Raw genomic sequence first — 13,411 nt, forward strand, 5'->3', positions numbered from 1 at the left:
GGTTGCCACTCCTGCCCTGTAGATTCCAGTCCCTGTTCTGGACATCTGCCAGGCTGTGACTTGGGCATCTCTGCACACTTTTGCTAAGCATTATTGCTTGGATTCCCTTGCCTTGCAGGATGCCTGTTTTGGTAGGGTAGTCCTCCAGAGATTTCTAGTTTGAGTGGTGTTCTTGCTTCTTCCTTCCTTCCTGATTATGTACTGCTTTGGGAGTCTATCATCGATGAGGAATCCGTGGCAGAGAAGAATCCATAAGAAGAACAAATTACTTACCTCTTGTTAATGTTCCCGCCACGGATTCCTCATCGCCCTCCCTACCTGCCCCTCTTGTGGAAAGCTTGTACACCATCGGTTCTACAGTCCCTCAGCATCAGGGAAAAAGGGTGGAACTGTGAGGTAATGGGGCGCAGCGCAGTTACTTATACTAATCCCGATGCCATTTCCGGCATTGGATGCGTGGAGGCGTCTGATGGCCCTGACTTACAGCTGATCCCTTAGTGGATCCCCTTTCTGTTCCAGCTGTGCCCAGATACGATGGAGTTTGTCAGGTGCGCGTTATAAATAATTCAATTCAGCTGCGCTGGGATATTATAGGTGAGGATTCTGTGGCAGGAACATCCATCAGAAAGAACATAAAAGAGAAGTAAGCAATTTGTTCTTCTACAAAGGGCCCCAGATTGTCCCCCAGGCAAGCAATCTCTTTGGGAACCAGATATGCTCCTTCTACAGGGGAGAGTCTTTCACTGTTGCAGAAAGGTGCCGTGTACAAGGGTACTATACTAGGGTTGGTACTACACCTATTTTCTGGTTCCCAAGAAAGACTGAAGACTGCAAGCCATCTTGGACCTGAGACGCTTGTACAAGTTCCTCAGGATTGGATGGTGTCACTCGATCTTCAGGATGCTTATTTTCATGTGCCGATACATCCCAAGCATACAAAGTACCTAAGGTTCGCCATTGGGAGTTCTCACTATCACTATCCGTTTCGAGTACTGCTGTTCGGGCTCACCTCCGCCTTGTGAGTCTTCACCAAGTTGATGGCAGTGAATATGAGGAGGGCAGGTATTCACATCTTTCCCTACTTGGATGTTTGGCTGATCAGAGCTTGTTCTCCCGAACAGGCTCTGTGGAGAGAATGGCAGGTGCTGTTGAGATGTTCCAAACTGGGCTTCTCGCTCAATTTCAACAAGTCCTGGGTGGCTACTTCTCAAAAGCTACAATTAATTGGAGCAGTCCTGGACTCTTACCCTGGCATGGCTTTGTCTCCTCACCATATCTTTCAGATGGTAATGCGATTTCAGAACGCCCAATATCTGCCGGTATTAGGCTTTCTGAGGTTGTTTGGCCTCATGGCATCCTGCATTTTCCTGGTGCCAGAAGCCCCCCTAAGGATGAGGTCCATCCAATGCACCCTCAGATCCTTATGGTCACAATTCTCAGGTAGGATGAGGGACTGTCTTCAGGTCCATAGCAAAGTCGAACAGGATCTGTGGTGGGCCTGCAAGGAGAATGTGATGATAGGGGAAACTTTTGGAAACTCTTGTAGGAGATAACTGTAGTCACGGATGCTTCCATCACGAGATGGGGAGCTCACATGAGCGATCTCACGATCAGCAAACTTTAGTCCCCATCAGAATCAAGACTATGCATGAACCTATTAGAGCTGAGGGCGAGCACACTGGCGAGGGTGGCCTTTTTGCCATCTATACAGGGGACGAATTTCCTCATAATGATGGACATCACAGTGGCCATGCATTGCCTCAACAAACGAGGAGGCGTATGGTCACTTCCACTGTTCAGGGAGGCAATGCAGCTCTGGTTTAGGGCACTACAAAACTGGATCTCTACATCGGCTGTTCATCTAGCTGGGGAAGAGAATATGGCGGATGCTCTGAGCCGGTAGAGCACAATCTCCTTCTAAAGATCTTTCCCATTTGGGGAACCCCTCAGTCCCCTTGGCTGCCTCCTTACTGATTCTGGGTGATATATCTCTCTGATAGATGAAATCACCTTTGGCATGAAAACTTGGTTGCTCCGTGACTGCATGGTCGCCAAGAGGATGATATTGAGATCTTGGAAGTCAAGCAGCTCCTTAAACATCGATGTCTAGGTGGAAGACCTTCTCACAATTTCAACCTATGAGAAAGCCATCTATAAGAATGCAGGAGACATCGAGAAGTTCTGGGGCAAATGGAGATGTTTCCTTGATGTTTACGGATGATGCAGGACGTCCATTTATGCAGTAGTAACTCTGGGAATGGTTGCTACTATTGCTACATATTTGTATGTTCCACTACAGTGTTGTTGTGTAAAACCTCCATAATTGTTCCGAATGTTTGTTGAAAATATGGTATTTTGGTTCTTCACACCTAACCTGTTTTCTTTTTCTTTATTCCTTCTGTACTTTTTATCTCTTCTTTAATTTCATTAGTTAGATGTATTTTGATAGTTCATTGTTGTTGGTTATTATTGGCCTGGTAGATTTAGGAATTTACTTATTGTTGCATTGTGATTGATAGTTGGTGTACTGTATTACTATTTACTGTATTGAAATATAAAAAGTTTTAATTCTGTAGGAATCGGAAATCAGAACCTTTACGCCTGGTTTATGAGACATTAGAAGCTGCGAGGAGGCGGCCAGGGGACAAGGCCTGCACTCCTCTTTGCAGCTCCGCTGCGAGTGCCACCATCCGATCAGCTGATCCAGCTGATCTTTGCCTACAAGATCAGCTTTGGTGCCCCAGCCACAGCGTGCCTTGCGCACATAGCACAGCCCCTTCACATGGAAGGCCCGGTCGTGTCTTCAGCAACAGGGAAAGCATCTTTTGAATTTCCCGCCGTTTCCCTGCTCGTTCCCGCTTGCAGCCCGCAGCCTGATACGGCTCTCTGCTCTGCCCGCTCCTCCCCCATAAAGGGAGAGGGAGTACACCACCAGGCAAAGCCGCGAGGAGAAGGCCAGGGGACAAGGCCTGCACTCCTCTTTGCAGCTCTTCGCTGCTCGTCTGCCGTTTGCCGCAAGGCTTTGCCGCATTCTAGAGGTAAGGAGCCTGACTACTGCCACCTCAACCCACAGCCAGGTTTGCCCACCAGGAACTCCAGACTACGTGCCCGCACTATAGAGGCCACTACCAGCTCCAAGTCCCTCCCCACGAACATCCGCAATGTACGGCTATGCACCCGTATCACGCAACCCACTCCACCCGCCTACATGGCCAGACTCATGCGCCCAACCACTAAGCCAACAGCAATTGTAACTACCTCCAACATAGCTGCCAATGATGCTCTCTACCCCACCTCAAACTGTACTGCCTTTATACGCAATATGTTCACACATGTGTCCACCACCACTGAAAATGTGCTCCCCAGTGCAAAATGTGTGATAGGCAATTCTTCTACCCCCATTTTGAATGCTATTGTGCCAAATGTGATCCTACCTGTGTCCACCACCACTGAAAATGTGCTCCCCAGTGCAAAATGTGTGATAGGCAATTCTTCTACCCCCATTTTGAATGCTATTGTGCCAAATGTGATCCTACCTGTGTCCACCACCACTGAAAATGCGCTCCCCAGTGCAAAATGTGTGATGGGCAATTCTTCTACCCCCATTTTGAATGCTATTGTGCCAAATGTGATCCTACCTGTGTCCACCACCACTGAAAACGAGCCCCCCAGTGCAAAATGTGTGATAATCAATTACTCTACCGCCCCCCACAAAACCACCCAAACACCCTGCTCAACACCACCCTTGCCCACCACCTCACCCACTCCTCCCACGGACCCCACCCTATCCGCCACAGAACCCCACCTTAAATGCGCCATGATCAACGCTAAATCCATCAATGCCCACGCTCTGGACATCCATGACCTCATAACCACCCATGACCTAGACCTGCTTATGATATCAGAAACCTGGCTACATGAGGCCTCCGGCCCTGCACTCTCCCTTGCACTGCCCCCTGGCTATTCCATCACCAGAGAAGATCGCCCCTCTAAAGGTGGAGGTGTAGCAATCATCGCCAAAGACTGCCTCACCATTAGAAAGGTGGAAAAATCCTTACACAACAACGACGACTACCTCCAAGTCAAAATCAACCTCTCCCCCCCCACTGTACCATTGCTGTTCATATTGTCTATCGCCCTCCAGGCCCAACAGGAGACTTCCAAGCCTCCCTCATCCACCTCCTATCTGACAACCTCAAAAAACACTCGAAAGCCATTCTCCTTGGGGACGTCAACCTAGGCCTCCTGGACAGGGAAGACCCAGCAGCCAAATCCCTTGACTCAGCCCTCAAAACACTAGGCTACAAGAACACCATCTTTAGCTCAATTCACACCCAGGGCAGAACACTTGACTGGATCGCTCAGCACAACTGCCCACTCATCACTGGAAACACTCCCACCCCATGGTCTGACCACCATATCATCACCTTTAGCATCCTCACCACCAGCTCCTCAACTCCGCCACCCCAACCCCTACCACCCTGCTTCGCAAGAAGCTCCCGTCAGCTCACTAAGGAAAGGCTACTGCCCTTCCTCCAAGGCCCAGCCTTCAGACCGCCTTTCTCCTCAGACCCAGAAACTCTTGCATCAACCTATGATGTTGCCATCAAAGCAGCTATCAATTCCATTGCCCCGCTTAAACCTCGTAAATCCAAATCCACCACCCACTCTAACTCCTGGTTCACCCCAGACTTGTTCACACTCCGGAATTAAAAAAAGGCAGCTCTTAAACAGTGGCAAACATCCCACACTGACAAAGATAAGTTGATCTTTAAAGCCCACTCTACGGTTTACAAAAAAGCAATCACCCAAGCAAAAGCCAAATACTTTGAATCCAGAATCTCGGAAGCCCAATCTAGCACAAAAAATATCTTCGCCATTTTCAGGGAGCTAGAGACTCCCACGCCCACCTCCCAAAACGTCACCAAAGACAAAGCCTGGTGCAACGAAATTCAAACAGCCATGCAAACCAAACTGAGCCGCCTCCAAAGCAAAATACTAGCTACTAAACAAGCCCTGCCTAATACGCATATCCCTGTCCCACCACCAACCTCGGACCCCCCTCAACCCTTCTCCTTCAAACCCATACAGGAAAAAGACATCATTAGTATAATGAGGAATATACAACCCTCTAACTGTAAAGGTGATGCCTGCCCAGCCACTCTCATCAAGGACTGCACAGAAGCGCTTGCTCCCTTCCTGACAGCCTTTGTCAATGCCTCCTTTGCAACAGGGAAAGTCCCTGCCTCCCGTAAGGAAGCATGGGTCCGCCCCCTCTTAAAAAAACCAACTCTCAATCCCACCTCCCCCAACAACTATAGACCCATCACCACTGCCCCTTTCCTCCTCAAAATACTGGACAAAGCAGCCTACCTGCAGGTTCAGCACTTCATCGGAGAGAAGAAACTCCTGGGACTCCGCCAATCTGGCTTCCCGCCCCAGACATGGGACGGAAACTGCCCTACTTGATCTGAAAAACCCGATGGACGATGCTAGAGACATGGGCAAACCAGCACTTCTCCTACTTCTTGACTTATCTGCGGCATTCGATCTCGTTGATCATGACGTCCTATGCCATCACCTCTCCTCCACTGCCAAGTTCTCACCTGACGCCACAGCATGGATCACCTCCTTCCTACAAGACAGAATCATGCAAGTATTCTCTGACTTAGCTTCTGCCTCACCCACCATCATACTATGTGGTGTGCCCCAAGGCTCATGCCTCTCCCCCACCCTCTACAACATCTTCACACGACCCCTCTTCCTCATCGCTATGGGTATCTCTTACACTAACTACGCGGACGATACCCAGATCCTCCTCACCCTCACCGGCAACTATGACACTGACTCTTTGACCCTTAACAATCTCTACAACACCATCCAAGCCTGGATGGCAGACAATGGACTATGCCTTAACTCTGACAAGACTGAACTCCTACTGGTAGGTTCCCCCGACACGCTAAAAAATCTTGACTCCCAATTCAGTCACTTCACCATCGACACCATCAAAATACCTGTCTCAGACTCAGTCAAAACTCTTGGAGTCTATTTGGATTCCAACCTATCCATGGACAGACAAGGCAACGCAATTGCCTCCTCAGCTGCATATCACGCTAAACTTATCAACGCAGTCAGGCCTTTTCTCTCCAAAGAGAACTGCACAAACATAGCCAGAGCCATCACCGGCTCCAGGCTAGACTATTGCAATGTACTATTTCTAGGAACATCACAAAAAAACCTGGAGAGGCTACAAGTCATCCAGAATAGTGCTCTCCGTGCAGCCCAATGCATTGCTAAAAGAGACCACATCTCGGAGGCCAGAAAACTGGCCCACTGGCTCACAATAAAAGAGAGAATCGTGTTCAAAGCGCTGACACTGACACACAAGTGCATCCATCTCACTGCTCCCGACTACCTCTCACAAAGAATCCACCCCGTCGCCTCTACAAGACCAACCAGATCACCCTATACCAACATGCTCTGTGTGCCACTAGTAAAAAGAGCTAGAGCGAGTGGATCCAGCTTCCCATATCTCACACCTATTCACTGGAATGCATTACCTCCCACCATCCGAAGGGAGGCCTCCCTCCTCGCTTTCCGTAAAGCAATGAAAACCATCCTCTTCTCATAAGGCCCTTCGTAGCGGCCTGAATACCAACCATAGGACCCACTGCTTAATCTGTATTGACCAATCAAATAAGCTGTAATGATACCTATGTCTGTGTTTGTATGCAATGTGCCATTTACTGCTACCACGTCTGTACCTCTGTAACTAAGCTCATGCAAGTAACAGCGCCTCAATGCCCTTGGGCTGCTTGTGCGCTAAATAAATATAAATAAATAAAGATATAAAGATTGGGTCCTCCTCGAAGATGTGACAGAGGTATTGCTTTCGACCAGAAGACTAGTAACAAAACTACTAAACTGATGCTGTTTAAACAAGTTTTGCAGCTGGTGTAGAGCTAAGGATATAGATTCGTTCTCTTGCAGTGCTTTCTTTTTGGCTACACCTAGCCCATCGGAGGCTGCAGGTGGCTACTGTCAATGGATACCAGGTGGCGTTCTTCATTTTTGAACAAACGTCAGAACAAGGCTCTTACTTTAAGATGCAGATTTATACAATTCAAGTGCTTTCCCTTCTCTAGTTTCATCCTGGGATTTGAACCCGGTACTCATTTTTTAATGGGAGCTCCATTTGAACCTCTCCATTCTTGTCCGCTAAGGTTATTAACCCTAAAACCATCTATCTCCCAGAGCATCGAGTTGCCTGTGTTTCTTCCAAAACCGCACCCTTTTAAAGAGGAAAAGAGGCTCTTATTGGCTGGGTCCCGAAGTGGGTGCTCAGCTTATGTTTGGCCACAACAGCTTCTTTTTGAGGGGATGGACTTGTTCATTGCTTTTTCCCACTCGATAAAAATTAAAGCATTGACGGAACAATTTTCCGTTGGGTTGTGCTTTGTAAGGTGTAATGCTTTGAAAAGACCGGGAAATCGTTGCCGCCGGATCTCCATGCACACTCTTTTAGATGGTTGGCTGCTTCTTCAGCCTTTGTAGAGGGGGTGCCAGTGAAAGATAATTGTCAGGCCACACGTGGGCTTCCTTACATACTTTTACATTCTGGCCTGGGGCTGGGATGCCAGCTTTGGCAGGGCGGTTTTACAATGCTTCTTAGTCTAGAGCTTTCAGCTCCCCTCCATGGGTGTGTGGGTCAAGGCTTTTGAACATTATATTGCCTAGCCTCTACGTGGGGCTTTTAAAAATAAAAAGGCCTGTAATAATAAATGTGTAATTTTATTGGGAGAATGTATTGATCTATTTAGTTGCTTTTCACAAAAAAACGAAAGAAGTAAAAAGATGTATTTTTTGCTTCATTGTTTCAGTTTGTGTGTTATGGAACAGTTTCGCTTAGCTGCTGAGCACTGGGGGAAAAGGTGGGGAAGTGAGGTATGGGGGCTGAGAGCATGCTATAAAAAGGGGTACCTAGTTCATGCCTGGGGTCGAGTATTGCTGTAGATGAGACACAGTAGAGTCAAGGAGACTATGTCCAGCGCACTATGCCCCCTGTCTGTTTTCTTAGCAGCTGGCGCTGAGCGCAGTAACTATCAAGATGAGCAATCTGTTGGTGAAGAATCCATAGAAAGAACATTACTGGTAAGTCATTTTTCCTTTTTACTTTGAGGGTTGACTGGATCAGTGGGAGGTCACACTGGTCTTGGGCGTAGGGGATACTTAACTTGATATGAAGCTTTTCACCTGCCACACATCCCTCTAGTTTTTCACCACACTCTCCCACCACCCACGACATGCGCTCCCACTTGTTCTACAGAGAGATTTAGAAGACCTCACCTAGGTTTTAATTCTGCTGGTAACTCCGTACAGCTAACGCCCAGGTTTGTGTGAAACAGTGACTGCAAATAACTGACCTTTTCACACAGTTTTGTTGTTGTGTGTCTTTAAGTCTTGAAAGCACAGTTGGAAAATATGGGTTTGTTTAGGTGCACCTTACGTTGCAGTCTGGTACATGTGGAGTTCCATCAGAATGATGAAAATGAAGCTATACTAATATTCTTTTTGCCTAACTTATATTTATCAGGTTGTACTTTTGAAACGGAGCGTTATTTTAGCCCCTTAAAACCCTACATTAACACATATTCTTTTTCCCTAACTTACATTTATCAGGTTGTACTTTTGAAACAGCGTTATTTTAGCCCCTTAAAACCGTACATTAACATACATTTATATCAGCTGGAGGTGAGAATATATATACTACCTTTTAAGGGAATACTGTATTCACTGGTGTGATCTGCGAACACATTTAGTCTTATGTAAAAATGGAAAGCTTTGTTATGGCAAACTTCTAATAATAATTGTTTGTGTCTCTTTTAGGCAATGGGAAGAACCGGCGTCAGAGCATGCTGTTTTAAGGATTGTAGAACCTCTGAGTGGAGTCTAGAATACTGGATATGAATTGAGGATGGACTTGGGATAGAGGATTATTATCTTAGAACTGTTATCCCAACCTCTGTCTACACAGTAACCAAAGCAACGTTGGCAAGTGAACAAGAGCGAGGGAGAAGTTGGCTCCGTACCATGGAGTATAAAAGTGTGCACATTCTTCGGCTGGCCACTTGCAGTCAGTCTTGGTGCAGCAGATGTTTGTCATTCTAGCACTGCACGCGACGATTGTGACTAATGCGAGACAAATGTGATTATGCCTGAGACGCTTGCTCACATTTTTTCAGGATCTACAAGACTGCATTGGTTGGTCCAATGCACTTTGCACAGTCCTTTTTATCATATCCTGCTGCATGGGCAGAGATGCAATATGTACAGAAGTACTGTTCACCGTGGAGTTCAAGTCAGCAAATTCAAGATATGGTGAATGCTGAGACAGTGAAAGTCCACCTTGTATTCAGGGCCTAAGGATTAGCCAATATTTTGGCACAGCCTTACTTGGCAAGAAAGTATTACCCATTTTAATATGGCAACGTGACATCCTTTAGGGCATGCTTTTCGTAGGTCTTATTTTGTACCCAAATGAAGCCATTGTTTTAATGCAATATACACCCCACATGATGTTGTTTATTTGTATGGTTAATTGGGAAACAAAACCAGGAGTACCCCCACATGTTATAATTTTATTTGTATGGTTAATTGGGAATCAAAGCCAGGAGTACCTCCTGGTGAGGGAATCCATTTTGAAATATCCAAATTATTTAGGGAGCGTTCAGTGTTGTTTCAAGGTATTAGCCAGTATCTGGATGAACACAGAAAATACTATAGATCTCCAGACACCTCTTCCATTCCAGCCATATGCCTATGTCGATTCAATTTTTAGGTGTTTTTAGGGCCCAAACGCTTGCAGATTTTCAAGTTTTCATTGTTTGCCTAATATTTTTTTTGTTAGGCTTAAACAGATTTGTTGTCAGTTTGTAAAATTAGTCAAAGTACTTGCCAATCAGTCTTCCATGATTAAAATAAATTCCACGTCCTCAACTACAATAATGATTGTAAATAACAGGTCTATGAATCAGAGGGAGACGGCAAGCATACACATTCCTTACTATTGGACTCTAAAAGAGTGAACCTTTGCTGTATTTTCCAAAATAATTGTCTTTTTCACACAAAATAATTTGTGGAATAGTGTACTGAACTTGTATTCAAACATACGGTTGACACTCCATCCCCCAAAACCATTGATAAACACTCATTAAGTAGCATTGTTGAAGTGAAGACATAGACTTTTCCTGCAATTCTTTTTCATTTCATGTTAAAGAAATAATTTGATAATTTGTACAACAGTATCATTTTGCTGCAGTTGTGTTTTGAAGGTGAAAACACTATTTCAGAGCATTTGGTAGAATGTAAATTAAACTTCCTTTGAGAGCAAAGTATAAGAGTGTTTGTAAAGGGCTATAATATGAATTATAATGTTACTATCTTTTCTTTAACCCTTTTCTAAACGGTTAACACATTAGGTGTGGGCAAGGTACGCCAACAAGATGATAATCCAGTTGAGTTTTCAGGTTGGCCAATGAACATATAAATGTTCTTTTTTGATACCGCTGGGGGATGTAGGTACAATAATTAGAGTTCCACAAAGTATCATTTTTTCCAGAATTTCGAGTCACACATTTTCTCATGAAAAAACAAAATACTGATGTTATTCCATTTACTGCTAGGTCACTGCTTGATCTGGAATCGGGCTCTCAAAGAAAAGAGCAGGGCCCAATCAAGAAGAAAGAATATTTGTTCTCATTCTACAGGATGATAAAACATTTTACATGATGTGTCTTACTAACTCATTATATATGAAATTGTACAAGTCCCATATGAGCTTTTACAGTTTAATAAATGTTGTTTTATCCTCTGGGTAATTTGGGTAAAGCTGCCATTAGTGATTCACATTAATTTTCCTGAAATCGGACTAGGTTTGTTTTACATTCGGTTGACTGCTCACCCCTACCTTTTTTGCTCTGAATTTATTGTAACTCCTGCACAAGAAAGGTTGTGAATTATTTTGCCTTTGATCAAATGGAACCAAATTAAAAGCTTCTGTTACTCATTGTGAAAACAGAAACTGTCTAAAAGTATATTGCTGCTTCTCAAAAAGCCTACTTCACCTTTGTATGGAGTGACTTGTTGGAAAATACGAGTGTAGGGCCAAGTCACTCGTTTGAATTTAGAGAAACTTCAGCTGTTTGACAAAAGAGAGCAGTTTCACAACACTAAAAAACTCAGAATTTGTATAGTTTTTATATCATTTAAAATTGCTTCTAGGGGCATTTCCAAACGTTGAGGTAAAATTACATTGAGTAGCATAACCCTTTTACAAGCAGAAATATTTAAACTTGTTTTACTTGTATTATTTTGTACAATACAGCGTTGAAGACAAATCTGATTCTCTTGAGTAATTATTTCCTGCACAGTGCAAACTGAGAGGAAAGTGTTACATGAAAAGTAATTTACACACTCTTCTATGCCTTGGTGTCTAATGAACACTTTCTTCCCACAGATTAAACAACTTCTGAAATCACACTACAAGCATAGAATGTATTCCGGAAGTGTGACTAATCGCAGGGTTGCACCAGTCAACTCTCACTGTTACCATGACAGAGAGGCCCCTGTAGAAGTGACATCATCACAATTCTTTTTTTGCGCTCACACAAACCACATTCAAAACTGCTTTTCTTATAAATTTTCTTCTATGCATCTTTTTTAAAAGTCTGTTTCTCTTCAAAATAATTCAGGACGAAATTCAAGGCGACCAAGTGATAGTGTTGGTCTCAGTCCCACACTGCAGGGGCCATTGGTGTTTTCCTACTGGATATGGGGCCTGCAACATTTGCACTCAGTGAGAACAGACGTTGCAGTCCTCACATGCACTTCAAGGTGAACAGACAAAGCATGGCTAAGGTTTTGACGGTCCTCTACTGCTAGGTGAGGAACATGCTCCTTTTCTTCTGTGAGGTATACCTTCCCCTACAAGGGAGGCTAATCTTCTCGGACTCACAAACTGAAGAATAGAAGCATATGAGGTGGTATCCCACGAGTGCATTTTCTTCATCAAAGCAGCATTACTTCCCATAATCCAGAAAAAGGTGACAAATCATTGCTGACTTTAAGCTGCAGGCTTACACGTTACTTTTGTTACCTCCTGCACTCCGGTGTGTATTGGACACCCTCCTCTATTTAGGAGGTCCTACATTTGGCCTCAATCTGTGTATTGTCACAAATTTCATAGTAGCTCCTTTGGAAGCCCCTATCTAGCACCCCAGATGCTGTCAAAATGCCCACTTGGGGATATGATATGTTTTGTTGCAGATAATAGTGCTATACACGATGCACAGTTCCTAGAGAGGGTTGGATTGTTGTTGTTAATTGCAAGAGAAAACTATACCACTGAGACCTGTTTGGTTTACTTACTATTGGACAGAAACAAATTGTGGGCCTACTACAGAAAATCTATGATCCAATTCATATTACCCTTGTGTAAATGCTTAATATAAGATATCTATAAATTCCCTGCACAGTTTTATCACTAAAACAACACGCATTTTCACTTGCAATAAGCCACTTTGCACTTATAAATAGAAATACAGAAAGAATATTCTCACACTTTCATTTTAGCAATTATGTATATGTATTCTCTTGTACAGATATTATGAAAATAGTACAGTCAAACAATAAGCAGTCCCTAATATTAGCAATAACGCAGTTGCATACATTCTTTTTTTTTAAACTTCTTTTTATTATAGGCGTGGCAGCAAAACACAGGCAAACAGCGTCAGGCAGTAACAATGTAAAAGAACATACATAGCGTAGGTATGCAGGGGTTACTACACATGATGAAACATTCAAAGAACAAAATACAGTCACATCGTAAAAAAGGACATCAGGAAACTATGACGGGGTGAGGACCCAAGCTGGTGGGGGGAAGCGGGAGGGGAGGAGGTATCCGGAGTCTCGACTAGGTCAGACATATAGGAGCGGAACCTGAGCCAGATGTTTCTAGGTCTGGAGTTAGTGGGTTGTAAGTGGGACCAGGCTTCCTCGGAGTCAGAGGCCCACGTGACTGCTCTCAGCCATTGGGCATGTGTGGGAGGTGAGGGGCGAAGCCAACAGAGCAGGATGGAGCGCACCGCGAGAAGCAGGCAGAGACCGGCTAGTTTCTTGGAATCTCGGGGGAGGCCTGGGAGATCATGAAAGAGGCACACCAGCGGAGAGAGAACAATGGGTGGTCAGTTACAGCGGATACTGTCGAACAAACGGCCTCCCAGAATTGTGCGAGGCGGGGGCAGGACCAGATCATGTGGATGTAGTCGGCATCATCCTGGCCGCATCTGGGGCAGCTGGCAGGGTGATCGACGGACATACGGTGTAGTCTGATCGGGGTGTGATGAAACCTGTG

The 13,411-nt window shown here is 44.8% G+C and overlaps 1 protein-coding gene across 7 annotated transcripts in view; it reads left to right on the forward strand.

Moving 5' to 3' along the window:
* The window catches only part of LOC138566485 (cyclin-dependent kinase 17-like), a 1,557,968-nt gene extending 1,547,091 nt beyond the window's left edge, over window positions 1–10,877 (forward strand). For 4 of the 7 annotated variants that reach the window (XM_069643846.1, XM_069643848.1, XM_069643852.1 and 1 more), the window contains one exon: window positions 8,887–8,999. Coding sequence is in view for 3 of the 7 variants with exons in the window: in XM_069643847.1 (XP_069499948.1) it covers window positions 8,887–8,924 (38 nt within the window). In the remaining 4 variants the exon portion in view is untranslated. Of the gene's footprint in view, window positions 1–8,886 lie in introns of all 7 variants that reach the window. The other 3 variants (XM_069643850.1, XM_069643851.1, XM_069643847.1) reach the window with 2 other exon arrangements.
* Window positions 10,878–13,411: the final 2,534 nt, after the last annotated feature.

The sequence above is a fragment of the Ambystoma mexicanum genome, chromosome 2p (assembly GCF_040938575.1).
Source record: "Ambystoma mexicanum isolate Mex_15411 chromosome 2p, UKY_AmexF1_1, whole genome shotgun sequence".
Classification (NCBI taxonomy): domain Eukaryota; kingdom Metazoa; phylum Chordata; class Amphibia; order Caudata; family Ambystomatidae; genus Ambystoma; species Ambystoma mexicanum.